The sequence below is a fragment of the Vipera ursinii genome (genome assembly GCF_947247035.1).
Source record: "Vipera ursinii genome assembly, chromosome: 4".
NCBI classification, from domain to species: Eukaryota; Metazoa; Chordata; class Lepidosauria; order Squamata; family Viperidae; genus Vipera; species Vipera ursinii.
In genome coordinates, this window is record NC_139514.1 from 40,407,278 (window position 1) to 40,431,668 (window position 24,391).

At 35.3% G+C, this 24,391-nt stretch overlaps 2 protein-coding genes across 4 annotated transcripts in view; one reads left to right on the plus strand and one right to left on the minus strand.

The window, feature by feature from the left end:
* POU1F1 (POU class 1 homeobox 1) lies at nucleotides 1–17,447 on the plus strand (the record flags this gene model as incomplete). 3 transcript variants are annotated; one of them, XM_083361549.1, is made up of 7 exons in its annotated part: nucleotides 1–142; nucleotides 2,709–2,858; nucleotides 5,507–5,620; nucleotides 8,972–9,214; nucleotides 9,371–9,535; nucleotides 11,830–11,890; nucleotides 17,087–17,447. In XM_083361549.1, 7 exons carry the CDS (start codon nucleotides 1–3, stop codon nucleotides 17,295–17,297), a joined length of 1,086 nt encoding a protein of 361 aa, XP_083217675.1. In that variant the 3' UTR covers nucleotides 17,298–17,447. The 3 variants fall into 3 exon arrangements, with proteins under 3 accessions (XP_083217675.1, XP_083217676.1, XP_083217677.1); XM_083361550.1 differs by having other exon boundaries at nucleotides 2,793–2,858; XM_083361551.1 differs by lacking the exon at nucleotides 5,507–5,620 and having other exon boundaries at nucleotides 2,793–2,858.
* The window catches only part of CHMP2B (charged multivesicular body protein 2B), a 17,333-nt gene continuing 9,855 nt past the window's right edge, over nucleotides 16,914–24,391 (minus strand). Inside the window, exons 2-7 of the mRNA XM_083361552.1 lie at nucleotides 23,134–23,225; nucleotides 22,747–22,941; nucleotides 21,142–21,244; nucleotides 20,702–20,808; nucleotides 17,441–20,568; nucleotides 16,914–17,206 (exon numbers count right to left, since the gene is read on the minus strand). Of these exons, the coding sequence (XP_083217678.1) occupies nucleotides 20,455–20,568; nucleotides 20,702–20,808; nucleotides 21,142–21,244; nucleotides 22,747–22,941; nucleotides 23,134–23,225 (611 nt within the window). The 3' untranslated portion in view covers nucleotides 16,914–17,206; nucleotides 17,441–20,454. The remainder of the gene's footprint in view (nucleotides 17,207–17,440; nucleotides 20,569–20,701; nucleotides 20,809–21,141; nucleotides 21,245–22,746; nucleotides 22,942–23,133; nucleotides 23,226–24,391) is intronic.

Below are 24,391 nucleotides of genomic sequence, written 5' to 3' on the forward strand. Positions count from 1 at the left end.
ATGAGTTGTCAAGTCTTTTCTTCAGCTGACACCTTCATCCCCTTGACTTCTGACTCGTCTCCCACTCTGCCTCTGATAATGCATCATAGTGCTGCAGAGTGTTTACCCGTCTCCAATCATGCCACTAATGTGGTTTCTACAGGTATTGTTTCTCTTATTATAAAATTGCTACTTTTATCAGTGTGCCATTTTACTGGCTTCAGTTTAGCATCTTTGCTATGCTATACAAATACTTCAAGAAATTCTTCAAGCAAAATTTGTATTTAATTAGCTTATAATATCTTTTAATTATGTTGATTTCACATTGCTTTTTGAGGCTGATCTTGTAATCAATATTCGACCATCAAACTGATGCCATTCTACTCAATATTTAACGATTTGAATTCATTAAATTGAAAAGAATACAACCTTTTTGCTTTATTTTCCTTCTAAAAATTTCTGGCACAGAATGGAAAGAATGGAAACTTTACATTTTATGAAATGACAGGTAATGACTTAAATGAGTGGTGGGTATCTGTCACTGCTCCAATCCTGAAGTAATCTATTTTGATGCTAATTATGCAAAATTAGTTTATTTCAGGTTATATGAAACGACTTTCATCTGATTTTCATTATACTCCTTTCTCAAATAGTTGAAATTAAATCCACAAAATATGGAACACTATTAATATTGTAAAAAATCATTTGTAAAGAAAGCAAACTGTCTTGCTGTTCATATAAAAACATGAATCTTTTTATGAAAGACTGTAATTTAATTCCAATGCATTGAAAAAAAATCACTTTTTACCTCTTCCCATTCTGTCTTATGATTTTTTTAAAAAAATATTTTTTTCCATTGCTGATCCTCTATCAGTGTCCACCTTAATAACAAGCATGATAGAAAATAAAACTTGAGGAAGTAAAGTAATAATATCAGTGCTTGTAATTACCTCTAAAACAACCTTTAAATTATTAAACATTATTAAAGTATGTAAAAAAAAATTATGGCTTTGTATTCTATACATGTATTCAGGGAAATGCTTTTGGTTTCTATCTTCTACTGATTCTTCAAAAGGAATGAGAAAGGATGATATGTTATTTTAATATGTTTTATATAATATTTCACATCAATTTAATCTGGCAGCTAATGGTTGTACTTGAATGAAGTCTTTTACTTCTAACTGAATGGAACTACAAACTTTGAAATTGCATTTCACTTCAAAAAATAGGAATTGTTATCCAATATTTCATATGGTACTAAACGGGAGATCCTACCTCAATGTAGTGTTCGTTAGTGAAATATTTTCATATTGATTCATACATTTGTCTCTTTGAATACATTGGGATTTATTAAGTAAACAAGCACTCATAAATAAAGCTATGTATATATATATATATATATATATATATATATATATATATATATATATATATATATATATATATATATATATATATATATACATATACATATACATATACATATACACATACATACATACATACAATAATATACATAATATACATATTTTCTTGCCGGAAGATTTTAATTGAACTTGTGTTTTATTTTATTAATCAATAGCTTTATTTCTGAGTACTTGTTTACTTAATAAATCCCAATGTATTCAAAGAGACTAAATTCCAAGTAAGCATATATAGACCATAGCCTTGTTTTCTGTAGTAGTATTTTAATCTTGCCACTGAAAAGTAAACTATATATAATTTTCTTGCTTTGTACATCAATTGACAGCAAGATATTTTAGCCTTTTTGAATGGTGCTTGTCAGCACACATTCACCGGAAGAAGGGTTTGTTTGTTTGTTTATTTATTTATTTATTTATTTATTTATTTATTTATTTATTTATTTATTTATTTATTTATTTATTTTTCATTCTTATACATACTTATCATGACCATTCCTAATCTTTAGCCATTCAAGATGCCATTTATACAGAAAACAATATATTAACACTGAAACATCATTTTGTAGGATACAAATTGTTCAGAGGGTTCCATGCGGGTTTACTTATCCTATTTACAAAAAATGATCTTTAAGTCAAAGAGGTGATGGGCAATTATTTGGCTGATCTCTTTCTTCTTTCTATATGATATGAATACTTTCAAAGATTTTATTTCATATTGTGCTGTATTTCAGAGTATGAGTACAGAATTTTCAGCAGACTTCAAATGTTAATCACAGAAAACTAAATGCAGCTGATATTGATCTTTCTAATGCAGTAAAATACTTACGTTATATTTGAAAACTAAGGGATTGTTTTTTTAAAAAAATAGTTACAATATACTGAATAACAATAGTAATACTTATAATACTTTAGTAAAATTATATTCTGGCTTATTCAAAAACTCTGTAATAATAATACTGCTGTTATTATTTAATAACCTTTTTTATAAAAATCAGGTTGAAATGAGTTTACTAAATTGATACTTAAATATACGACATGAATGGAAACATAGATAATTCAACATGCATTAAATGTTTCACCATCTGCCCAGTTTATTCTAGGTTTCAACCTATAACTTACTAGGCAGAGTAAATGGGTCAGTAGTCATTAAATTGGATGAATGAATTGCTACATGTAACAATCAAACAATATCGTATTCTTAAGATATTCAGTGTGTAGAGTTCAGCTCATGACAAATCCAAAAGATAATTTTCATATATTTTGATAGACATAATATTTTATGAATCAGTGTATATATTCTTACTGGTCTCATCTGTTTGTCTTTGAACCCAACTCTTAAATATGCCCATATATGCTTTTCCATGGCTACTATGGAAAATATGCCATCAGGTCTGCATTATTCTGTTCCTTCTTGTCATTATGGAAACCAACAAACTGCATATGGGATGATGGCAGGTAAGAAATACTTTCTGAAACAGAATCTATTGCATTTTGACTAAAGATAATTCCAAGCGATTGTTCATTTAATCTATAACTTACCTGTGGCATTGCCAAAACCTACTACCAAACTGAGTGCCAGTCTAAAAACCTGAAAAAATCTCATAATCATAGCTACTTGGAATTATTTTTTGGTCCTCTAGCTAATATTGTCATGTGCTAAGTGTTATTGCAAAGTGTTAGCATATATAGAAAGCATGGGTACTAAATATAACAAATGTAAGAATGATCATCTGGATTGTCTCTCCATTAAAGATTTGGAAATGCTTACATGAAGAGGTCTGATCCATGAGAAGTATCTTGATAAAGGCCTTTCTTTGCTCTTGTGCCATTATTATAGAAATAAATTCCCCTTTAAGTTGAAGCTGAAATCCAAATAACTTCATAATTTATTTATGTACCTTTCTTGACAATGTGCCAGAAATGGCTTCACTTCAGGAGTGGTTTTCTTTTTTCTTCAATTTCGCATACTAGTTTATAGATCTGCTTTTCTTTAGAGAATTCTCATCCAGATACTAACTAGGCTTGGCTTGGTTTAACTTTCCAGCACAGTTACTGCTACTTCCTTAGATTTGTTCCAAGACGTATTGCACACTTCAGTAAAAAAAATACTTTGCTTTATTATAATTAATTGATTTATTTTTACAAAAAAAATAGGAGCAACAAAAGAAAAGGGAGCTATAGGAAGGTTGAGAAGTATACATTCAATTTCCCTAGACTTTTTATGTTGCATATAGAACACTTTGTAGACAAGTGTTTTTCAACCTTGGCAACTTTAAGATGAATGGATTTCCCTGGCCAGTACTGAATTCCACGCACCTTGAAATTTGCCAGAGTTGAAAAATACTGAAGTAAAACAGTATTTTGTAGAATGAGCTGTTATTATTTTTTTTTAAATTCCATTTATATCCCGCCCTTCTCCGAAGACTCAGGGCGGCTTACAAGCTTAGCAGCAGCCTTCATTCTATGTATATGCCTGCTTATTAGGGCTTTCACACACACCCCAAGCGGCATTATTACAAAGTCAGCTTAATTGCCCCCAACAATCTGGGTCCTTATTTTACCTACCTCGGAAGGCTGGAAGGCTGAGTCAACCTTGAGCCTGGTGGGACTCGAACCTGCACTAATTGCAGGCAGCTGGTGTTACTTAAGGAGGCATTAGCCCACGGCTCCACCAAGGCTCTTTGTAGAACAGTTTATAGTACTTCTCATAATTCACCTGCTTTATCTATCATGGCTATTCTCTATGTGAAATAATTAAACTTCCTAAAAATAATCTTGGCATCCATTAAAAAGAAAATGTATTCTGCAGAAAACTGCAAGAGGTTCTAAATAAACAAGAAAAAAACACATAGTATTATTAACAGGTGATTGGAATGTCTATGGAGATTCTCAGTCATCCAGGTCATGATTGTCCCAAAGGTGCTTTTTAAAAAGGAAACTGGACTTGCTTTGTTTTTCCTTGAGGATATTTTTCGCTTCTCATCCAAGAAGCTTCTTCAGTTCTGACTGAATGGCGGAGAATAAAAGGATTTATATTGCTTGCAGTCATCTGGTCATGAGAGTGCTAACAACCAGATGACTGCATGCAATGAAAATCCTTCCATTTCCCACCATTTAGTCAGGACTGAAAAAACCTCTTGACTAAGAAGCAAAACATCTTCAAGGAAAACAAAGAAAGTCCAGTGGCCTTTGAAAAAGCACCTTTGGGACAGGTGATGAGAATGTAAAATCTGTAGAAAGGTAGGAACTGGAAATTACAGAAAGATTTGGATGAGGGTATTTTCAACATCTACTTCAAGCAACAGGAATGCAAATCTTACCTGTGGAGATATCAAGTTAGTAGAGATGTTTCCCAATGCAGATTACAAAAAAAAGATCATGACTTATTGATATCAATTACATAGGACATATTAATAAAGTTTTAAAAAGTACAGGTTCTTCCTCACCACAGCACAAAGTAAGGTTGTCAAGTGGACTAGGTGCCACAAAATATGCTGGCTCAAAGATGTCCATATTAAGAGCCACAGGGTGTGGCTCTTAATAGGTGTGATCTGAAATCCCTTCTTAGTTGACAATTACTGTGAGCAGAAGACCATTTGGTTTCTTGCTATCAGTTATCCATTTTCTGGTGCTTTTCTCTCTCCTCATTTTTCCTGCTGCTCATGTCAAGAGAAGTGGAGAGAAAAAGGAGGAGAAACCCAGTTCATCTAGAGGGGATGAAAGAAACTACAAGATGGTTCTTGAAGGAGCACAAGATATTGCTGCAGATAAGTCAAGATAGCAAGCATTTGTCCATACAAGCATCTAATTCCCTGTCTTTCATTTGCTTCCTTTTTTTTCTTAAATTTACCTACAGAATAAGCAACAGTATTTTAAACTGAAATATTTCTTAAATATTAGATGAAATATCTAGGGGGCTCCAGACTGACAAAGGCTGTACTAGGTGGATATGATATAAGGCTTTTTTTTTAAAAAAAAAAATAAAGATTTGCAGGAATGGTTCTCATTTATTAATGCTATTATGGGCTAAAACTAAGGTGGAATTCTTCATCTCTCAATTGCTATTCTTGCAGTCTCCTCTCCCTCCCGCCCATCTCTAATAGGTATCAAGCCTACAGCTCCTGATGTGCTGGCAGCAAGCCTCTCTCAAAGCCGTATTTTGCAGACCTGCAGTATGTCTCATCCCAATGTTGTGAATGGAGTTGGCACTTTACAAGGCAAGTCTCTCCACTCTAGTGAAGTTCCTCTTAACTATCTGTTATTTAAACTACATATTCTCTTCCTGTGCTCTTGATAGGGTCTCATTGTCTCTTTTGCAGCTACAGCCACTGCTGCCTCATGTTTAATCTGACTTTGCTCTACAAAGTCAGATTCTAACTATCTTGTACTTGAGCACCTGGTTTTCCTACAAAATGAGACCTTACGTTTATCACTATTGAACAGAATTTTGTTAGATACATACAACCTATCAATATTTTTTGAACCTTGAGCCTGCATTCTGATGTGTTATAATATCTCTCACTTTTGTATCATTTGCAAATTTTCTGAATGTATTTTTAGAACCTTAAGTCATTTACAAAAATACTGAGGAGCTCTGTGCCAAGGACAGTAATTTCAGGTACCCCCATTCATACCTCCTTCCGTGTAGTCATAGATCCATTAAGGATGATACACTGGGCATGGTTGTTCAATCTACTATGAATCTATATGGCTGGTGAATTATCCATCCTCCGGTGTTTTGTCTAAAACAGTATATATGGGTATAGCCAACTTTTTCAAATGCCTTACTGAGGTTTACATATTTTGTATCTTCTCCATGATTCTTTCTAAGTGCTTGCAAACTCATTGCTTGCTGATTCTGGGATTTTCCCAGATATTGATTTTTTATTGGTCTACAGTTTTCTGTGCAGTTTGTAGTTTCCTTCTTGATACTTAATCCTGTCCATCAACCTTTCTGCTTCTTGCACTCTTTTTCTATTTCCTTCTACTTTTTCCAGCATTATAAACTTCTTAATAAAGGTAGGTGCTTTTCATAAAGTGCTGAAAACGTTATATTTTCAGTCTGTTCATTTGTGCCTCAAATAAGAACTTTTGATCAATTTGTTCTGTGATTCAGACTGTTGTTTGAGGTTATCTAAAGTATTTTCAATGGAGTTCTCTAATACTGACTTTCAAAAATATTCTTTTTGTCCAGTTTCTTCAAAGGTGTTTCACCTTCACTTCCCTACAATATCACAGAGAAAATCATTGCCTGAATGATAGTGATATTTCTATGGGTAAACTCATCATGAAGAATGGGATAGGGGGAACCCAGAGTAGAATAGAGTCCATTAAGTGCCTTGTTTCATTCCAGTGGGGTGTGGGTTTATTGTTTTTACTCTTTTAATATTGGGCTTTTTAATAAGCCACCTAGAGTTATTTAAAGTGAGTTGGCAACTATATAAATGTTCTAAATAAATAAATGCATCCAAATATCCTTCCAAGGCTTTATTGCTATCTTATCAAGTGCTAGTCTATAGCATATTTTTTGACTGTCTGCTTGCATTTTTACAGTTAGTGGTTCATCCTTTTTAATACTGTAGATAGGCAGAAGCTGTCTAGTATTTCATAATCTTCACTGTCAATTCTAAGGCTAATTGTCACTAATCTGATTGCCATTAATTTGATATTTGTTATATTTTATATTTAAAATATTTGTTTTATATTGCTAAAATGTACAGTTGCAATTAAATGTTTTCACCGTAAATATGTTTTTTTAAATATTTAATCTTAGTCCCATTGTTTCACTATGTTCTTAGATTTTTATTAGTAAGGCTTCCATATAATTTGCATTAACAGAATATTATTATAGACATAGTGCAGGTTACTGATGTTTCTTTCTCCAATTTTAAAACCATGCTGATCCTTATACTGATATTGCCTTCATGGCCATTATCCGTTGGGCAGTGTTGGGCTTCAGTGTTTAGTGGACTGTTCATATCTACAGATTTGACTTTGCTAAAGACCAATGAGAAGTTAGGATATTAGGCTATAAAGACAAGACTCTAATCAATCCCTGGTCAGTTGCTTGTGATGTGCATAGCAAAACCACCTGTGTCTGAAGATGCCAGCTACAACTTCTGGAAAAACATCAGGAAATCTTCTGTCCAGGCCAGACATGTCAAACACAAGGCCCGGGGGCCAGATCCGGCCCGCGAAGTGGTTTCATGTGGCCCGCGAAGCCATCCTGGAAACAGTGAGGGAATGGCCACCACTGCCTTGGCCCTGGCCCAGAGACCCTCCTTCCACCAGAGACCCTCAGATCTGTCCCACTCCTGCCCAGGCCCCCCATAGGCACCCTTGATGCCAATGATGTAGAGCTGGCCATGCTCACCCAGTAGGCCATACGCACTCTAGCCATGCCCACCCAGTAGGCCATGCCCACCCTGGCCATACCCACCCAGCCCCCTGAGGGTAACCGCAATGCTGATGTGGCCCTCAATGAAATTGAGTTTGACACCCCTGGTCCAGGCCATGGTCACTAAACCTTGAAGCCCAGCACTACTCATCTTCTTTTAGTCCAGCTTCCCTTAATATATATTCAGCTTACAAATTGAATAAATATTAAAAACCTTGTTTAACTTTTCCAACTTAGAGCTAGTGCATTTCACCCTATTCTTTTTTGGAATGTGGTTTTTGTTTGTCCTATATATAAATTTTCATGATGACAATGACCTGCATTGTGAATGCCATTCTCCTAAACACATTCCATAATTTGACTTTGTTTATCCAACCAAGCATTTTTCTACAATCAATGAAGCCCATATTGATTTATTTTTGTATTTTCTGGATCTCTCAATTATCCAATGTGAATTAGCAATTATGTCTATTCTGAAACCTGCTTGAACACCTGATATTTCCCCTTTACATAAAGTTATAATCTGAATCAAATGATCCTAAGTATTGTTTTGCCAGCTTGTGAAATTAAGGGTATGGTATAATTTGTACCCTTTTTAAATCTCCTTTCTGTTGACTGCCATGTTGTTCTCCAGATCTACTATAATAACTTGGTTGGAACATTTACTCTTCTTCTGTTCCTTACCATATTTTTTGTGAATAATCCATTAATACTTGCAGTCTTTCAAATTCTACCTGGAGTGCTGAGCTACCCTAATGTTCTATTACTAAGAGTTCTTGTAATTATGGAATATCTGCTATGATTTCTTTGATGTCAACATATCTACTATATAGTATTTCACTATACAATAAAGATGGATTTTTTCCCCCAGTCAGTTACTATTTGTCCACTGCTGGCTTCCCATACTGAGATAACAACAGCCTTCTGAGTTCAGAGATCTTTTGAATGACTTTCCTTCTTTTCTGTTTCCATCTTCAGTGTTATTACAGATATCAATATTCAGGCACATATTCTCTAACAACAATTGAGACTGAATTCAAATAACAAACAATTTAAGCGATCATTACCCATTCTTTACCAATGATTGATATACATTTAACAAAATAAATTATTTTATCTCCTTAAAATTGGTTTCTAAACAGAGAGCTGTATGTGTTTTGTTTCTGGATAGGTGGTCTCACTCCTTGCCTGTATAAATTCCCTGAACATGCTCTAAGTGCCAGTTCATGTGCTCTAGGCCACAGCTTTACTTCCATGCACCCATCTCTACTTGGAGCTGATCCTACCGCTGATTTTAAGCAGGAATTTCGGAAGAAGGCCAAGTCACTTGATGAACCAATAGATATGGATTCTCCAGAAATTAGAGAGTTGGAGAAATTTGCAAATGAGTTCAAGTTGAGAAGAATTAAGCTAGGTATGTGATTCATGCAACTAGATAACTTAAATATATTTTGTTTTATTCTAAAGTATCATATATAGTGTTTGGAAATAATTACATCACCACTCTCTTTGTCTCTTCTTTGACCTTGGATTTTTAGTTTGATTTGGTAGGCCTATTTCCTTTTGTCAGGTTATACACAAACAAATGTTGGAGAAGCTCTAGCTGCAGTGCATGGCTCTGAATTCAGCCAGACTACTATTTGCCGGTTTGAAAACTTGCAACTGAGTTTCAAGAATGCCTGCAAACTGAAATCCATATTAACCAAGTGGCTGGAGGAAGCAGAACAAGTAGGAGGTATCACAGACTTTTTTTTAAAAAAAAATGTCAAAGCTATTTGTGTTTATGTGCAAGTTAAGACTGTGCAGCATTCTGAACCTGAAAAGTTTTGAACACACATGGATACACAAGTAGCACTCGTCAGCAACTTGCTAAACCGAATGAACATTTTCCCAGGGTTGTGCTGTAATTGTGGAGTACAGCCATAGAATTTAAGGAAGAGATGCAGCTATTTTAACAGGGCAAGAATGTAGTATTCTTTGTGCTCCAAAGAACTTCTTTCCTTTCAAAACTGAAGCACTACACAGCTACATTGCATGTTTAAGACTGTACATGGAGCAGTGAAAATATACAAGAAACATGGTTGTTTTCAGACAATAATTCCCTTATTTCTTAAAGACCAGGATTATTCTCACAATCCATGTCCAAGTCTAGTGCTACATACCTGTAGAAAGCTAACATTATAACAAATGTTATGTTTGTTTGTATGTATATGTGTATCTATATATGAACAGCCCCTTCACACTGATCTATAATGTGCATTGTAAATGGGAACCAGATACATTGATGTTATGGAAGCAGTGTGATTCCTCTCGCACTATACATGTTCACTGAATGTACAGGAAAAGTGCATATAAACACAATCAAATAATAGCTTTAACTCAAGGAGTTTAACAAAAGTGTGGCATTACACATTGAGAAATTACAGCATTTTATTACACCCACCTATATTTTTGGTGACTCATAAATAATGGCACAAATGGCTGACAGTTACAGGTGTTCCTTGTTCCCTGATTAGTTCATGGCAAATCAAGCAGATAAAGATCTGGATTTGGTTTTGATGTTAACATTTGCACTTGATAGCTGTTCATTGGAACACTCAACATGAGGTCCAAAGAGGTATCTATGCAAGTGAAAGAGGCCACCATTGGACTGAAAGAAAGAAAAAATAAACCCATCAGACAGATAGCAAAAACACTGTAAGTAGCCAAAAGAACAACTTGGAACATTCTTAAAAGAAGGAATTAACTAGCAGCTCAGCAACACCAAAAGGCCTGGAAGACCATGGAATTTTCTCATTGGTGAAAACAAAAAAACCTCTCACAATTCTGGCCAAGTCTAGAACACTCTTGAGGAGGTAGGCATGCCATTATAAAAGCCTACAGTGAAGAGACAGCTTCATGAATGTAAATACAGAGGCTTCACAACAAGGTTCAAAGAATTGGTAACACTCCCTAACAGAAAGATCAGATTAGGCTTTTCCATAAAGCACCTATAACAGCCTGCCCAATTCTGAAATAATATTCTTTGGACTGATGAAACCAAGATCAACCTATACTATAATGATGGAAAAAGTATGGAAAAGGGAAGGCATAGCTCATGATCAAAGCATACCAAATCATCTGTCAAACATGGAGGAGGCAATGTCATGGCATCAGCATGTATGGCTATCAATGAAACTGAGTCACTGGTGTTTATTGATGACTTGAATGCTGATAAAAGGCAAAGAAATCAAGACAAAGAAATGGAATATTCTTCATTGGCCAAGTCAGTCACTGATCTCAGTCTAATAGAGCATGCTGTTTATTTACTGAAGGCAGAAAGACTCACAAACAAGCAACAGTTGAAGGCTGCAATACAGGTGTGGCAAAGGAGGAAACTCTGCATTTGGTCATATCCATGGGTTCCAGACTTCACTGACTACATTTTTTTTTGTCTAAGTACTAAAAATAATCCTTATATTTATAATTATTTTAGTTTGTCCCATCATTTATGAGCCACCAGAAATAAGGGTTGGGTTTATTAAAATGGCTGTAATTCCTCAGTGGTTAATGGTTGACTACACTTTTGTTAAGCCCCTTGAATTAAAGCTAAAAGTCCTCATTTCACTCACATTTTGACTGTTTTATATCAAATTCAATGTGGTAGTGTACAGAGACCAAATGCCAACTTATCATTATCACAATATATACAAACCGGACGTGTTATATGCTCCTGATGGATTCACATGGGTTCTCCTCTTACAGTCATAATGCACAAAATAATTCTAAGCAATTTAGCTTTTATTGTACAAGAGCATAGCAGCTTGCCAACTAATGTATAATATCTGTCATAAGAAAATAGTTTAGCTTGAATTTTAACAAACTTTATTGCACTTCTCTCTCACTATCACATACAAGCATACATTTTATAAAATACCAAATACAAACCAAAACACAAATATTAAATACAATACGTGACATGAGATGTTTTGCAACATTATCATTAACTACCAGAAATTATTTTTTAATTATTTTTTCCCCACTCTATAGCTCTATACAATGAAAAAGTTGGCATGAATGAACGGAAAAGAAAACGCAGAACCACCATTAGGTAATAAGTAATGCACCTTTTTCACATGTATGGTCCTCATGAGTGATAGGGATTCTATTAGACTTCTCAACTGTATCTCCTCATAATGATTTACAACTTATATGCAACTATTTTAGCACGTCTGATTAAACTGTAGGTTTCAATGTATTTCTAAATCAGGCATGTCAAACCTGCGACATCATGTGACGTTGTGTGATTTATCGGGACTTTTTCCCCATTGCCGGCAATGGGGTGGGCACAGTTTCAGCGTGACGCCTCTGGCCCATGGCCAGCAGTGTGACATGCGTGTTCTTTCAATTCATTGACCTCCGTTCATTCCACCGGGACCTGAAGACCTGGCTCTTCGAGCTCTCTGGCCCAGGCTGAGAATTTTAATTCTAATTTTAATTGGGGTTTTTTACTTTTTCAGGGACTGTTATAATCTTTTTAATTGTTTTTAATTTTTGTATTTCTTGTTTTAATTACCCTGTTAACCGCCCTGAGTCCTTCGGGAAAGGGCGGTATACAAATCCAATTAAATAAATAAATAAAATAAATAAACTATGAAGTGCTCAGCAGGCAGCTAGGCAGGCAGAAGGTTTGTAACTATTTCCTAACTCTGGATATTATTAAAAATATGTTAGGAGATCTCAAATATGCTGAGGGCACCTGAGAATATTTCGGATCTACAAAATTTCTGCAAGGCAGGGTGGGAAAAATAGCAAAGCAAGAATGGAAAGACTTAGATGGTTACGGATGGTTGAAAAATATTTATTTCGTTCATAATTACAAAAAAAGTTACTTGATACTGACTGGAGAATGTCCAAACTTCTCTACTTACCATATTTTTCAAATTTCGAGTTTCTAAACAACTACACTTAAATATTTGTTCATGTTCTTAGAAAAGTGTCTTGTTTATTTTGTACCTTACTGAGATTATATCAAGTGTTCTCTGAAGGATACATTGAAAGACATATTTTAATCAGGGGACTCGTAAACAACTAAATCTTTACAACAATCAAAACAAAAGCCACAAATGTTGCTTACATTATATCCATATTTATTTTTGTAATATCTGAATGGAGTATGTAATTTTATCAGATTATAAACTGCACAAAATGGGCGCAGTTTATCTGATCACCCCAAACTTCAACATCATTGTCACTAATATTTAACAGAATACTGCTTTGATATCAAAACTGAAGTACTGTGCTGCCCTCTTGTGATCAGAATTATTGATTAAACCTATATTGCATTTTGAAATTGTTGAAACTAAAAATAAAAATGTATTACTGTATAGAATATTTTATAGCATTTATAACCAATATCAAGACAACTATAATTAAAGCTGAAAAGGATCCTTGTGACCCAAACTGACACAATAGGAAGCAGAAGTATTTGCTTATTGGATTTAAGACATTTTCCTCATTCTTATTTGTCCTTACTATTCCTTGAATAAACGGAACTGTTCATAGTCATTATTCCCAGGAAGATAACTAAGAAAATGGGTCAGTAATGATATGAAAGCAAAAGCAGAGGGAAGGAACAGCAGCAAAGAATGATGATCTAAATGTACACCATTTAGAAGTACTGAAATAACCATACGTCTTGGCTCCTCAGACTGCCCAGAAAGGTCTTCTCTTTGGTTCCTGTAATTTGTCACTTTTTCTTTCTTTATGCATAAGGGGGAACATATGGCATGTGAAGACTTCTGTTGTCACTGAAGCTTGCTAAACAAGAACTGACAAAGTTAAGCAGCAGCCAAGAGCAGGGCAGCAGCGGGCGCCTTAGTACTAAAGCTCTCAACTATGTCCAATAATGCTTACAATTGCCATTAGCACTAGCAATCTTCTTAAAATTTGGGCAGTAGTAATATAAGCACATTATCCAAATCATATCCAATTAATCTTCTATTCAAACTTATGTACTAGAATTTTAGTTCTTTATGGAAAAGCTGCCTGCAACTTTAGGTAAAGGTAAAGGTTCCCCCTCACATGTGTGCTAGTCGTTTCCGCAGGGCTTTTTTTGTAAAAAAAAAAAAAAGGTTCCGGAACTCTCATCTTGGTGGGCACAGGAGGTGTGGGGGCGGCGCTGCTGGGGTCATGGGTGTGAGGGGTGTTGGTGGCGTGCTGCCCCCCGGGGCAAGAGCCAGCGTGGCTAGTGCTGTGGGAGCAGCGGGGCCCACTCTATATGGCAAGACTGCATGCGGCGGGCGGTGGAGGCAGTGCGGACCAGGCGATGCAGGGCAGCCACTTAGGTGCGCAGGCCAAGGCGATGGTGGTGCAGGTCCAGCACTGGGTAGGCCACCAGCCTGGCTGACATGGGTGAGCACAAGGAAGGAGTGCACATGGACTCAGCAGAACCCACTTCCCACTCCTTGTCCTCTCTTACTTACCTAGTTAAGATGGTGTAGTTGGGCAGCAGAAAGGGGAGCAAAGTTCCTGCCTTCGCTGCACACAACTTGCCTGTGCAATGTTTGTCAGCCAGGTCTTTTGGCATGCTCAGCAGCAAGCCAATAGGCCAGGCGTAGGCAACCTTGGCTCTTTTATGGCTCATGGACTTCAACTCCCAGATGTTACATAACATAACATCAACTGGAAGATGTTAAACTGTCCTTCTGTTTCTTTCCTTCCCAGAAATTGTATGAAATTAATGAGCCCTCCCTAAGCTCATCTGATCAGGTTGTCCTGGATTGTTTTGCCGCAAAACAGAAGTTTGCAAGTTGCAGTTGAGACATCTCATTTTAGATATACTGTATCACATATAATTGATACTTAGTTGTGTGTGCATGTTCAACAAGTGTGATGTATTTGTGCTGGCATTTCTAGGCCTCTTTCCAACCACATACAGAAAAATTTGTAACAAACATTGGAATTCTTAAGGCCATGTTTGGTATTTCCCAGCAATCTGTTACTGGAAGGAAAAAGAAATCCCTGCTGTGTTACTGATACCAGAGAAACATTTGCATGTATGCAGGTATCCTTAGGCTGCCATAGTTATGGATGAGAAATATTGGTTGCAAAGTTGGCATTTCTGGATGTAATACAGATATTTTGGACTTATTTTTGGTTTTTTGCATGTTTGATATTATTAAAAAGGCATATTCTACTGACTACATTTATGCACATATGTAACATCTTTTGCTAGGTTGCTTGTCCAGAATGTGAAAAATGAAAGATTGTGACTAAACAAAATTTTAATGTACAGATAATACCACCAGAAATTATTTTAGCCTTTTTAATAAATGTTGTTATTGATGTTAAGCTCACCATGGAAAACATCATATATTGTTATGTATATACTAGGTTAATTATTTAAAGACTGAAGTGCAACATAACTAGATTCTAAATAATCTATTTTTCAAAACACACAACAGTCCAAACAGTAAAAGTAAAGTCCAAATTAAGAATATTTCATTCTTAAGAAATGTTTAAAGTGGTTTAGTTGTAATAGAGTATGTACAAAAGATACTATTTTTTTTCTAGCATCAGCTAACATATTACATTGAGAAAAATGTTTCTCATTTCTTTCCTGTTACCTTTAATTGATTTCATTGCAGACATGTTAACATAGGAAACAGAATATTTTGTTATCTAATTTTACCTTCCAAAAGACAGAAGCAGACGAAAAATGTGAGGTTCTTTCCTGTTGACTTTTTTGAATTAGTTGTTTGATTCTAAAAGTTTAGTTCCTAAAGAAGTAACCCTGTAAATAATTTTAATCTCCTCCTCTAGGGCTGGGTAGGCAACCTTGGTTCTTTTATGACTCAAGGACTTCAACTCCCAGAATTCCTGAGCTAGCATGGCTCAGCTTGGAAACCTCTCTTTCCCCTCAGCATGGCTGGCTCAGGATTTCTGGGAGTTGAAGTCCATGAGTCATAAAAAAGGACCAAGGTTGCCTAGCCCTGCAATAGGCTTTCAGACGGAGGTTTTTTTGGGTTTTTTTTGCAAAAAAAAAGGTGCTGGAACGCCATTCTGAGCATTCTATGAGAAAAAAGCCCTATATTTCCGATTCTAGGGGCCGGTGTTTCCAAGCCGAAGAGCCAGCGTTTGTCCAAGGACGTCTCCGTGGTCATGTGGCTGGCATGACTAGACACCAAAGGCACACGGAACGCTGTTACCTTACCACCGTAGTGGTCCCTATTTTTCTACTTGCATTTTTACATGCTTTTGAACTGCTAGGTTAGCAGAAGCTGGGATGAGTAACAGGCGCTCACTCTGTTACATGGCACTTGGGATTCGACCTGGCAAACTGCCGACCTTCTGATCAACAAGCTCTAACCCTAACCCTAACCCACTGAGCCACCACGTCCCTCCTGCAACTTTACTGAATTACAATTTTAAATCTAATGCCACTCTAATGAATACAATCTGGTAAGGGGACAAATGGCAACATAGGGTATTAGATTTCCACCAATTGTTTTCAGTGACTGAGATAATGCACACAATGTATGTCCACCTGGCTTACCCAACTAGACATGTATGCCATGTCCATGTTATTTCAGAATGCTGTTTATAATTATTGATTTCTGATCCAACTTAAGTTGATGCAGCAACCATAGTACTTTTGATGTTACCAAGTACACATTTAAGAGTGTCATAAATCAAAAGGGAGATTTTATTGAAGTTGTTAAATAGCAGGTTCTTTGGTGCAGGAATGAAGATGAGGTAACTGAGTACAGGGAAACTCATATTTTATTTCGTGCAGAATCTGTACTGGCAAATGGCTGCAACTAGCCGCAATATATAGTCTACCCCCTAGGCGGCAGCCAATAGGTTTGAAGCAACCATTGCCGCCTAGGGATAGCCAATTATAGCACTGGAGACTTGTAGTCTGGGTTGCTGGAGAGCTGTTAGCTGCTCCAGCAACCCACGTGGATACTAATGAGCCCAGTACATAACAGAAGTGTTCTCATTTTTCAGTATCATTTTGAGGATGGTCATGTCCTTTTCTTTTGTAGGTGGTGTGGTTCTTCCTTGCTAATTTCTTTTTAAGCTACTTTAGGCATTGATTGGGATGAACATGGAAGGGTTCTCGCCCAGAAGTCGTTTTATAGTTTATTTGTTATGTACCTAGACATATAAAAGTTACATGATTTCATGCCCTTTCGAAAACTGAGATAATGAGTATACATGATAAGCTGCCCACTGTTTTCACGTAGCATGAAGACAGCATGAAGAAAGGACTATGATTGTAATGTGGTATTTTTCTTTTCAGTATTGCCGCGAAAGAAGCTTTGGAAAGCCATTTTACAGAACAAAGCAAGCCTTCATCTCAGGAGATCATGAGGATGGCAGAGGGGCTGAATCTGGAAAAGGAAGTGGTCAGAGTTTGGTTCTGCAATCGAAGACAAAGAGAAAAGAGAGTGAAGACAAGTTTACACCAGAACACCTTTAATTCCATTATTAAGGACCATCAAGAGTGCTAGTAGAATTCGTTCCTCAGACAAATGGATTTCTTAGCTTTGTTTGAAAAACTTCTTGCCCCACCATACCAACAAAGAAAGTACCATATTACCTTTATAAATGTATTTAATAATGAAAGTTTAACTTTATGTATTTCCATAAGTACCTTTACTTAATAGAAGGCATTAAAACTGCATGCTTCAAACACTTCAGGAACACTTCACACCTCCCTGCTATTCATTAAGAAACTCCTGTCTCTTCAGGATTCTACACCAGCTGGAAAAAGAAGTCTAGCTATTTAAAGGTCGTATCAACTTTGAATTATCAGGGCTTGTGCAACTTCTAGGGCATTCTTCAAAATCATTGGTGAAGGGTCTATTGCTCTGGAAATCCCACCATATTAGTGCAGAAAGACAAGATATTTGGAAAATTCAAAAACAGGCATTTTTTTTCCTGTTATGAAGACTGCTTGGTTGCTTTATTGCCTGCATTTTTAGTTTTTGCAAGGAGTAATTTTTGGTGCTGAAAAGGTAAACATTTGTTAAAAATATCAATTAAATATACCAATAAATTAAATAATATGTTTTTATATTTAATTAAGCAGAGATTTTTTTGAAAATGGCATATTGGTGATTAAATAGGAAGCATTATGCCAGGTCTCATTTGGAATTTGGACATCCAGTTATTAGCAGATGGTTAACCTGGGAGTCTCTATCTCATTCACAAAATGGCTATCAGAAAATTACATCACCCTGATCCCAACCCCAAATCAGGTAAAACAAAACAAACAAAGTGGGAATGTAATGATGGTATCTATATACCTTAGCTGTTTAATCCAATACTTTATTAGCACCATTTATAGTAATATAAATTAGTGTAGTACATTGTAACACTAAGTATTTCGCTCTCCTATGAGAGTGAGATTTTGAAGGAGGGCTAAAAAAAATTGCAGAAATTCCTAAAGCAGGAACTGAGAGATGAGAAAACAACAAACTGAAATTGAAAAGTTGCCAAGTTAAATTCTGTCTCATATTGGGTGCATTTTTCCTGTCTACTTCTTTCAGATGTTCCCTTTCAGCAATCTGCAGTTATAGAATAATTAATTTTTAAACATAATTTTCAATATTTCAGCTGAGGTAGTATTTTTAAGATTTTTTTCACCAGATGAATTATTTCTCCTAGTAACTAAGTTTATTCTATTCAAATTATTACAGATGTTTTCAAAGCAAAAAACCAGATTTTTAAAAACTGCTTTGTTTTTCAAAAAATTCATGTATTATTAATTTAACTAATATCAAGCATCTGAATATAGGGAAGTACAGATGAGATTAACAATATATTTTTTTTAAAAAGGTCACATCTAGTTTTCACATGTTGTATAACACAATTCTGCTCATGCCTGCGCTGAAGTTCCATTAAGTTAAATGGAGCTTACTTTTAGGTACTAGTATGTAAATTGCAGCCAAAGTAACTTAATGATAGATTTTAGATCCTTATTATGCAGTAATACAAATTAAATCTATCAGATTTAATTGGCAATAGTTAAAGACTTTTCTTTTTACACCATGAAAGCTTACACAACCTTATCATAGTGGATATACTGTACTAAACATTGTTGTAGTTATAAAATCCAATTTCATGATAATTAAGTGATGTGACGCTTTGACACAATGCATAATTAAATAATTGGTTCCTTTTAAAATTGAATGCTACATTCTCATTGCTGTTAACTTTCTATTTTCATATAATTCTTGGTCAAATAATATAGCCTCAGCAATTATTTTGTTATGTTATTCATTGACTCATCCTTTGCCAAATCTACAATGCAGTTTGAAAAAATACAAAATACTCTTACAACCTGCTTTTCTATTGCTACACAATTCAAGTGAATTATCTGTCCTATAACACAGGGGTCCCCAACCTCCGGGCCGTGGACCAGTACCAAGCCGTGGCATGCCAGCAACCGGGCTGCACAAACAAGCAAATCCCCATCTGCAGGATGCAGACAGCACCCTCTGGTCCGCGGAAAAACCTCTCTCCACTTAACCGGTCCCTGGTGCCCAAACGGTTGAGGACCTTTGCTATAATACATATAGCATGTGTTACTTAACCATGTTAGGCTCAATTTAAATTCAAATAAATTCATTAACTTCAGTTAAGCCAGTGTACAACATTCAAGTGTAAAAATGGATATAGAGCATGTTATATTGGACAATAAAACATATTTTGCAAAGTAACATTTGTTTAATGAAAAATGCTGCATGGTATTTATGTACAAATGCTATTGCAGGAAAAAGATTATCTTTTTCAGGTGTTATATACTCCACACCAATCATGGAGTTCACATAATTTCAGTGCTAACTTAAGTTAATGGCTTACATTACTTTTTTCACAATTCAAAACTTAATTAAAAGAAACCAAGCATTATATACACAAAGGCACAGACTCCTCTTCAAGTCAGCTATATTACAGTACAATGGAAATTATTCAATATTTTCCTTTCCAACATCTTTGCTAACAGAAAATTATTTTAGACCATAGCCCTGTCTCCAGAAGTTTCACTAGTTGGATATCAATACTATTCCAGAATCTATAATGGGAACACATGTATCATTTTAACATTAAACTGAACTAAATTGTTAAAAAGTATTTATCGAAAGATTCACTAAATTTTTACTGAAATTTTTGTAATCATTCTCCTGAAGATGACAACTGTCTCTTCCCATTCAGAAAAAAACAAGGTTTCATTTTAAGTCATGTTATTTCTTAAGAAGTGTTTACAATTGAAGCAGAGCTGAAATGTTTTCAGAAAGGCTGCTTGTAATAATTTACAAAATGTGGAAATCTAAAGATGAATGGAATAGTTATCAAGCTAAATACTTTTTGTCCAAAAACTAAACTGAAGAAATCAAAATTTAAACCATATGTAATAAATGGTCTGTTAATAAAACATCCCAATTTAATAAAAGATATACAAATTCTTCATCACATATATTTGTTCTGTTCTCTTTCTCTCTCAAGTTTAGTTCTTCCAGCTGTCTTTAGAAATGACCATTACCAATAATGGCTTAGGCGAGATTTGCAATGAAATCTGGTTTTTTATTGAAACCTGTACTGGAGGTTTGTGCATATGCCAATGTTGGAACTGCTGTAGAAGTCAGGCTTCATATTAGCATAAAGCTAATCTACTCCTAAGGCTTTAAGCTGCCGCTCAATCTCTTCATCTGAAATTGTAGCATTTTTTGATGTAGATGCAGACGGCATGCCTATCGCAGCTGAAGGAGCCTTTGCCATCTAATAAAAAAATAATATGAAAAGTTAAATTTATGTAACCGAGATAACATTTATCAACTGCAAGCATACATCCATAAAAAACTGCTGTTACAATGTAAATTAAAATGGGTAGGGGGAGGAGATTTCTTCATACCTTTCCAGATATTTCAATTCCAATTTCATCAAGAACTTGGTTAACAATATCCTGGCTTTCTTGTTCTTCATCAGAATCATTGAAGATATCATCTAGGGTATCGCTGACTTGAAAGAGAAGTCAAAGCCAAGACTGAGCATAGTAACTAGACAACTTCAGCATAACTTTTCACTTTTATGTCACAGAATGTTTAAAGCTAATGTCAGGAATATACTAAATGTTTCAATTATTCCCATTTCATCCTCCTGAAAGGACAGTGAAAGTTTTCATTTCAACATGCTGCATAAATCTTTTCCAGAATGTTATCATTCTCTCTCAAAGCATGGATGATGATGAGTTTAATAACTTCAATCAAAATCAGTTTAAAATCTATGAAATCAATTATAGATTTTTCTTAGAACTAAGAAAAAGGTTTAGCCCAGTATGAAAAAACAGCTTACTCATTTCTTCGGTCATTTCCATTTTCATATTTTCTTTCTGGAAATTCTGCATAGTTTGCAAAGTCTTCTGTGGATCCATCTTTTTATTGACAGCCAGCATTGTCTACCAGTACAGAGAAAAGGCCATTTCATATTAAAACATATTATGGTCTAATATCATATAAAGATCACCCCATCATTACAATTTTATACGTTTTAAAAAAGTCTTGTCTTGTTTGTAATCCCAGTTTCAGCATCATAAAGAGTTGTTAGATCTGCAAACCAGATTTTAACAATACCTATTTCTAATTTTGATCTGGCTTGATCTAACAATAAATTAGAATGACAGATTCACAAATTTGGAGTAGACTACTCAGAATACAAAGTCCAATGTTTAGTCAGTATACAAATTCAGATTAAAATATACCTGACAAATGTCCATTTATGCCTCTTACTCAGCAAAGGAAAACTTGCTTTCTCCTTAATGAATTGGTTTTACTGCTCTTATTGACAAGAGGTTTTCCGAGCATCCATCTGGAATCTGCTGCCCTGAATTGAGGACTATCATTCCATATCCTACTAGGATGTTTGAGAACAGGTCACGGCCTTTTTCCTTGTGACATCACTTCAGGCATATGAGAATCTTAGCATATTGTCATAAAATTACCATTTTCATGGCAAAAATATATATTTCCTTCCTTTTCTTTTTTTTTAAACATGATTTTGTTTCCAGACACTGAACATCTTTATTGGCCTGATGAAGTTTGTCATTTTTAAAGTTTTGGACACAGTAATCAGGGTACTCTAATCAATGCTACAGCATAATATTACCTGATCAAATACTGGATTCATCAACCATCTCCTTCATATATTCTTTCTGGGGTAGAGAATTTCACTTTGATTGTAAAATTGCATTAATTTTGATTATGGTTACTGAAATGATCCAACTTCAAACAATGGCTGATGGTTGGCTTGTTTCAAGTTTGTATAAGAATAGCCATTGTTTGTTCAGGAGCTGGAAAATGGCAAGTTTAAGGATATGTAATGGCAGCCCACAGTAAACTAATAAGCATTAAGAGACATTGTGGCATGAGTGAAGCTTTCACATAGTATTTTTAATGTACAGGTCTTACAAAATAACGGAATAGCAAAAAGCCAGAAAAGTTTTAGATTTTTTTTTAATTAGTTGCCAGCTGAAAAAAAATGCCTTTAAACTTATTAGGCAATTGTTTTCTGTACCACTTTGTTCTAATCAACCAAAATACTCAAGATCAACAGTTTTCAACTTCTGTGCCACAGCACATTTGTATGCCGTGAAAGGTCAGTTGCCATGCTCTGTCAGCAAGGCAAAATAAATGACAGGAAGTGCTGTGCTGTTGTGCAGCTGCACAGTCAGAATCCCACTTCCATTACATCACTTGGCTAAACTGCTTCCATTTTAATTTCTGGGTCCCAACAACCTGTGATGTCACTGGACCTCTGCTAACCAATCTAAAGTCCTGACTATAACATGTGTGCTCTGAGATGAAAAAGATTAAAAAAAAACACTGCACTAAATTTTCAGACAGAGGTTTTTCCTAAATACCAGACTCCCAGAACTTGGGTTAGTTAGGATCAATTGCCTACCTTTGCTGTTGTTGACATTGCTCCTGCCATCTTCATCTGAGAATTCATCAGTTTTGTCTGAGTTGACATGGATGTAACTTTTGAGCTAACAGCGTAGGTTCGAGTTTTCTGTTTTCTCAATTGCACAAGCTGTTTTGCTAGAACCTTACAAGCTTCCTTGTTTCCTGTTTTAGCCATTTTCTTTATTTCTAATTCCTATTGATTGAAAACAAAGCTGATTTTAAAATTTGTTTGCATTTATATTTTATCAACTATCAATATAATTATTATAATAAATAGCCACGGACGCCTAACTAGTAACTGTATTTGAAAACTTTAGGAAAGTAGAAAATATCATTTTATAAATTGGCTTTTGTGAACAATGAACAATTTATACGATACACTTACCAGTTGCTTTTCTTGTCTCTCCAAAGCTGCTCGATCTCTTCCTATAGCCCTCTGTGTACCTCTTAATTCCTTATTTTGTTCTTTAATTATATCTAAAACCAAAGCATTTATAGTTAATTCACAGACATTAACGACATGAATAAGACATAGATTTTCTAACAGTGAGAGAGTATTCTTAGCTGGGTTGCTCTTCCTACTCATTACAGAACCTCAACAATTTTTCTTAGATTTCCAGAAAGGAAAAGAGACCAACTTCTTATCCAACTTCTGGTCCCATTTGCTCTGGCATGACATTCACCACAAATATAAATCTTCCTTTTACATTTTTTTTTAAATTTTAATTTGCGGCAACATTTAATGCTCACCAATGTCTAAAGGTTCAAATAGCCCTGTACTCTGATACATCGACAGAAAATTCTGTTGCGTGTCGTTACCATTATGAAAACTTGTCATCTGATCAACTGCTATCTACCTTCCCCTGCCTCCCAGATAAATAGGAGCAGTAACCCAAATAGGTTTTACATAGCAGATAGATGACAATTCTCGTCCAATGTTCATATTAAATGGCAGCACATAATAACATTATTGGTGACGGGGTGGAATAGAGAAAAAAGGGAAAGCAAAAAAAAGATACAACATACAATTTTTCAAAACCCCAGGAAACAACAACATAAAAAACCCTCATAAGCACCGAGTAACATAAACTACCTTAAAGGCTAAACAACTGCTGAAATAGTACTGCTATGACTAGTTTGTGAAATAGTATGAAGACCAGGCAGATTTCTGTGGAGGGAAGGTATTCAACAGAATAGGGGTCAAAACTATTGACTATTCCATGCCTCCTGTACTTTACAAATTACTATATGGACTCTTTTCATGGTCAGATTGGATGGGTAGATTTGACTTGGCATAGCATTACTTTGTTATATGTAGCATTGTACCCCAAAGGACTTTAAAAGTAATGACTCGCACTCTAACTTGAGTCCAGAAGCCTGATGGCAACCAATGTAACCAAAGTTATTTTAAAACAGATTTCAAAGTAAGTTTTTTTCTAGCCTGGGAGGGTTACCCTCAGGAGATCTGGCTATCAGATTTTGTAGCAGCTGCAGTTTCTAGTTACCCCCAATAACAGCCCTAAATAGAGTATTATAATAATCCAACTGACTGCTGAGCAAAGTATGACTGTTGCCAGAAAACACGTTCTAATGTATTTTGATGAAAGAGTTAAAACTGAATATTCAATTTATTCCCAGTAATT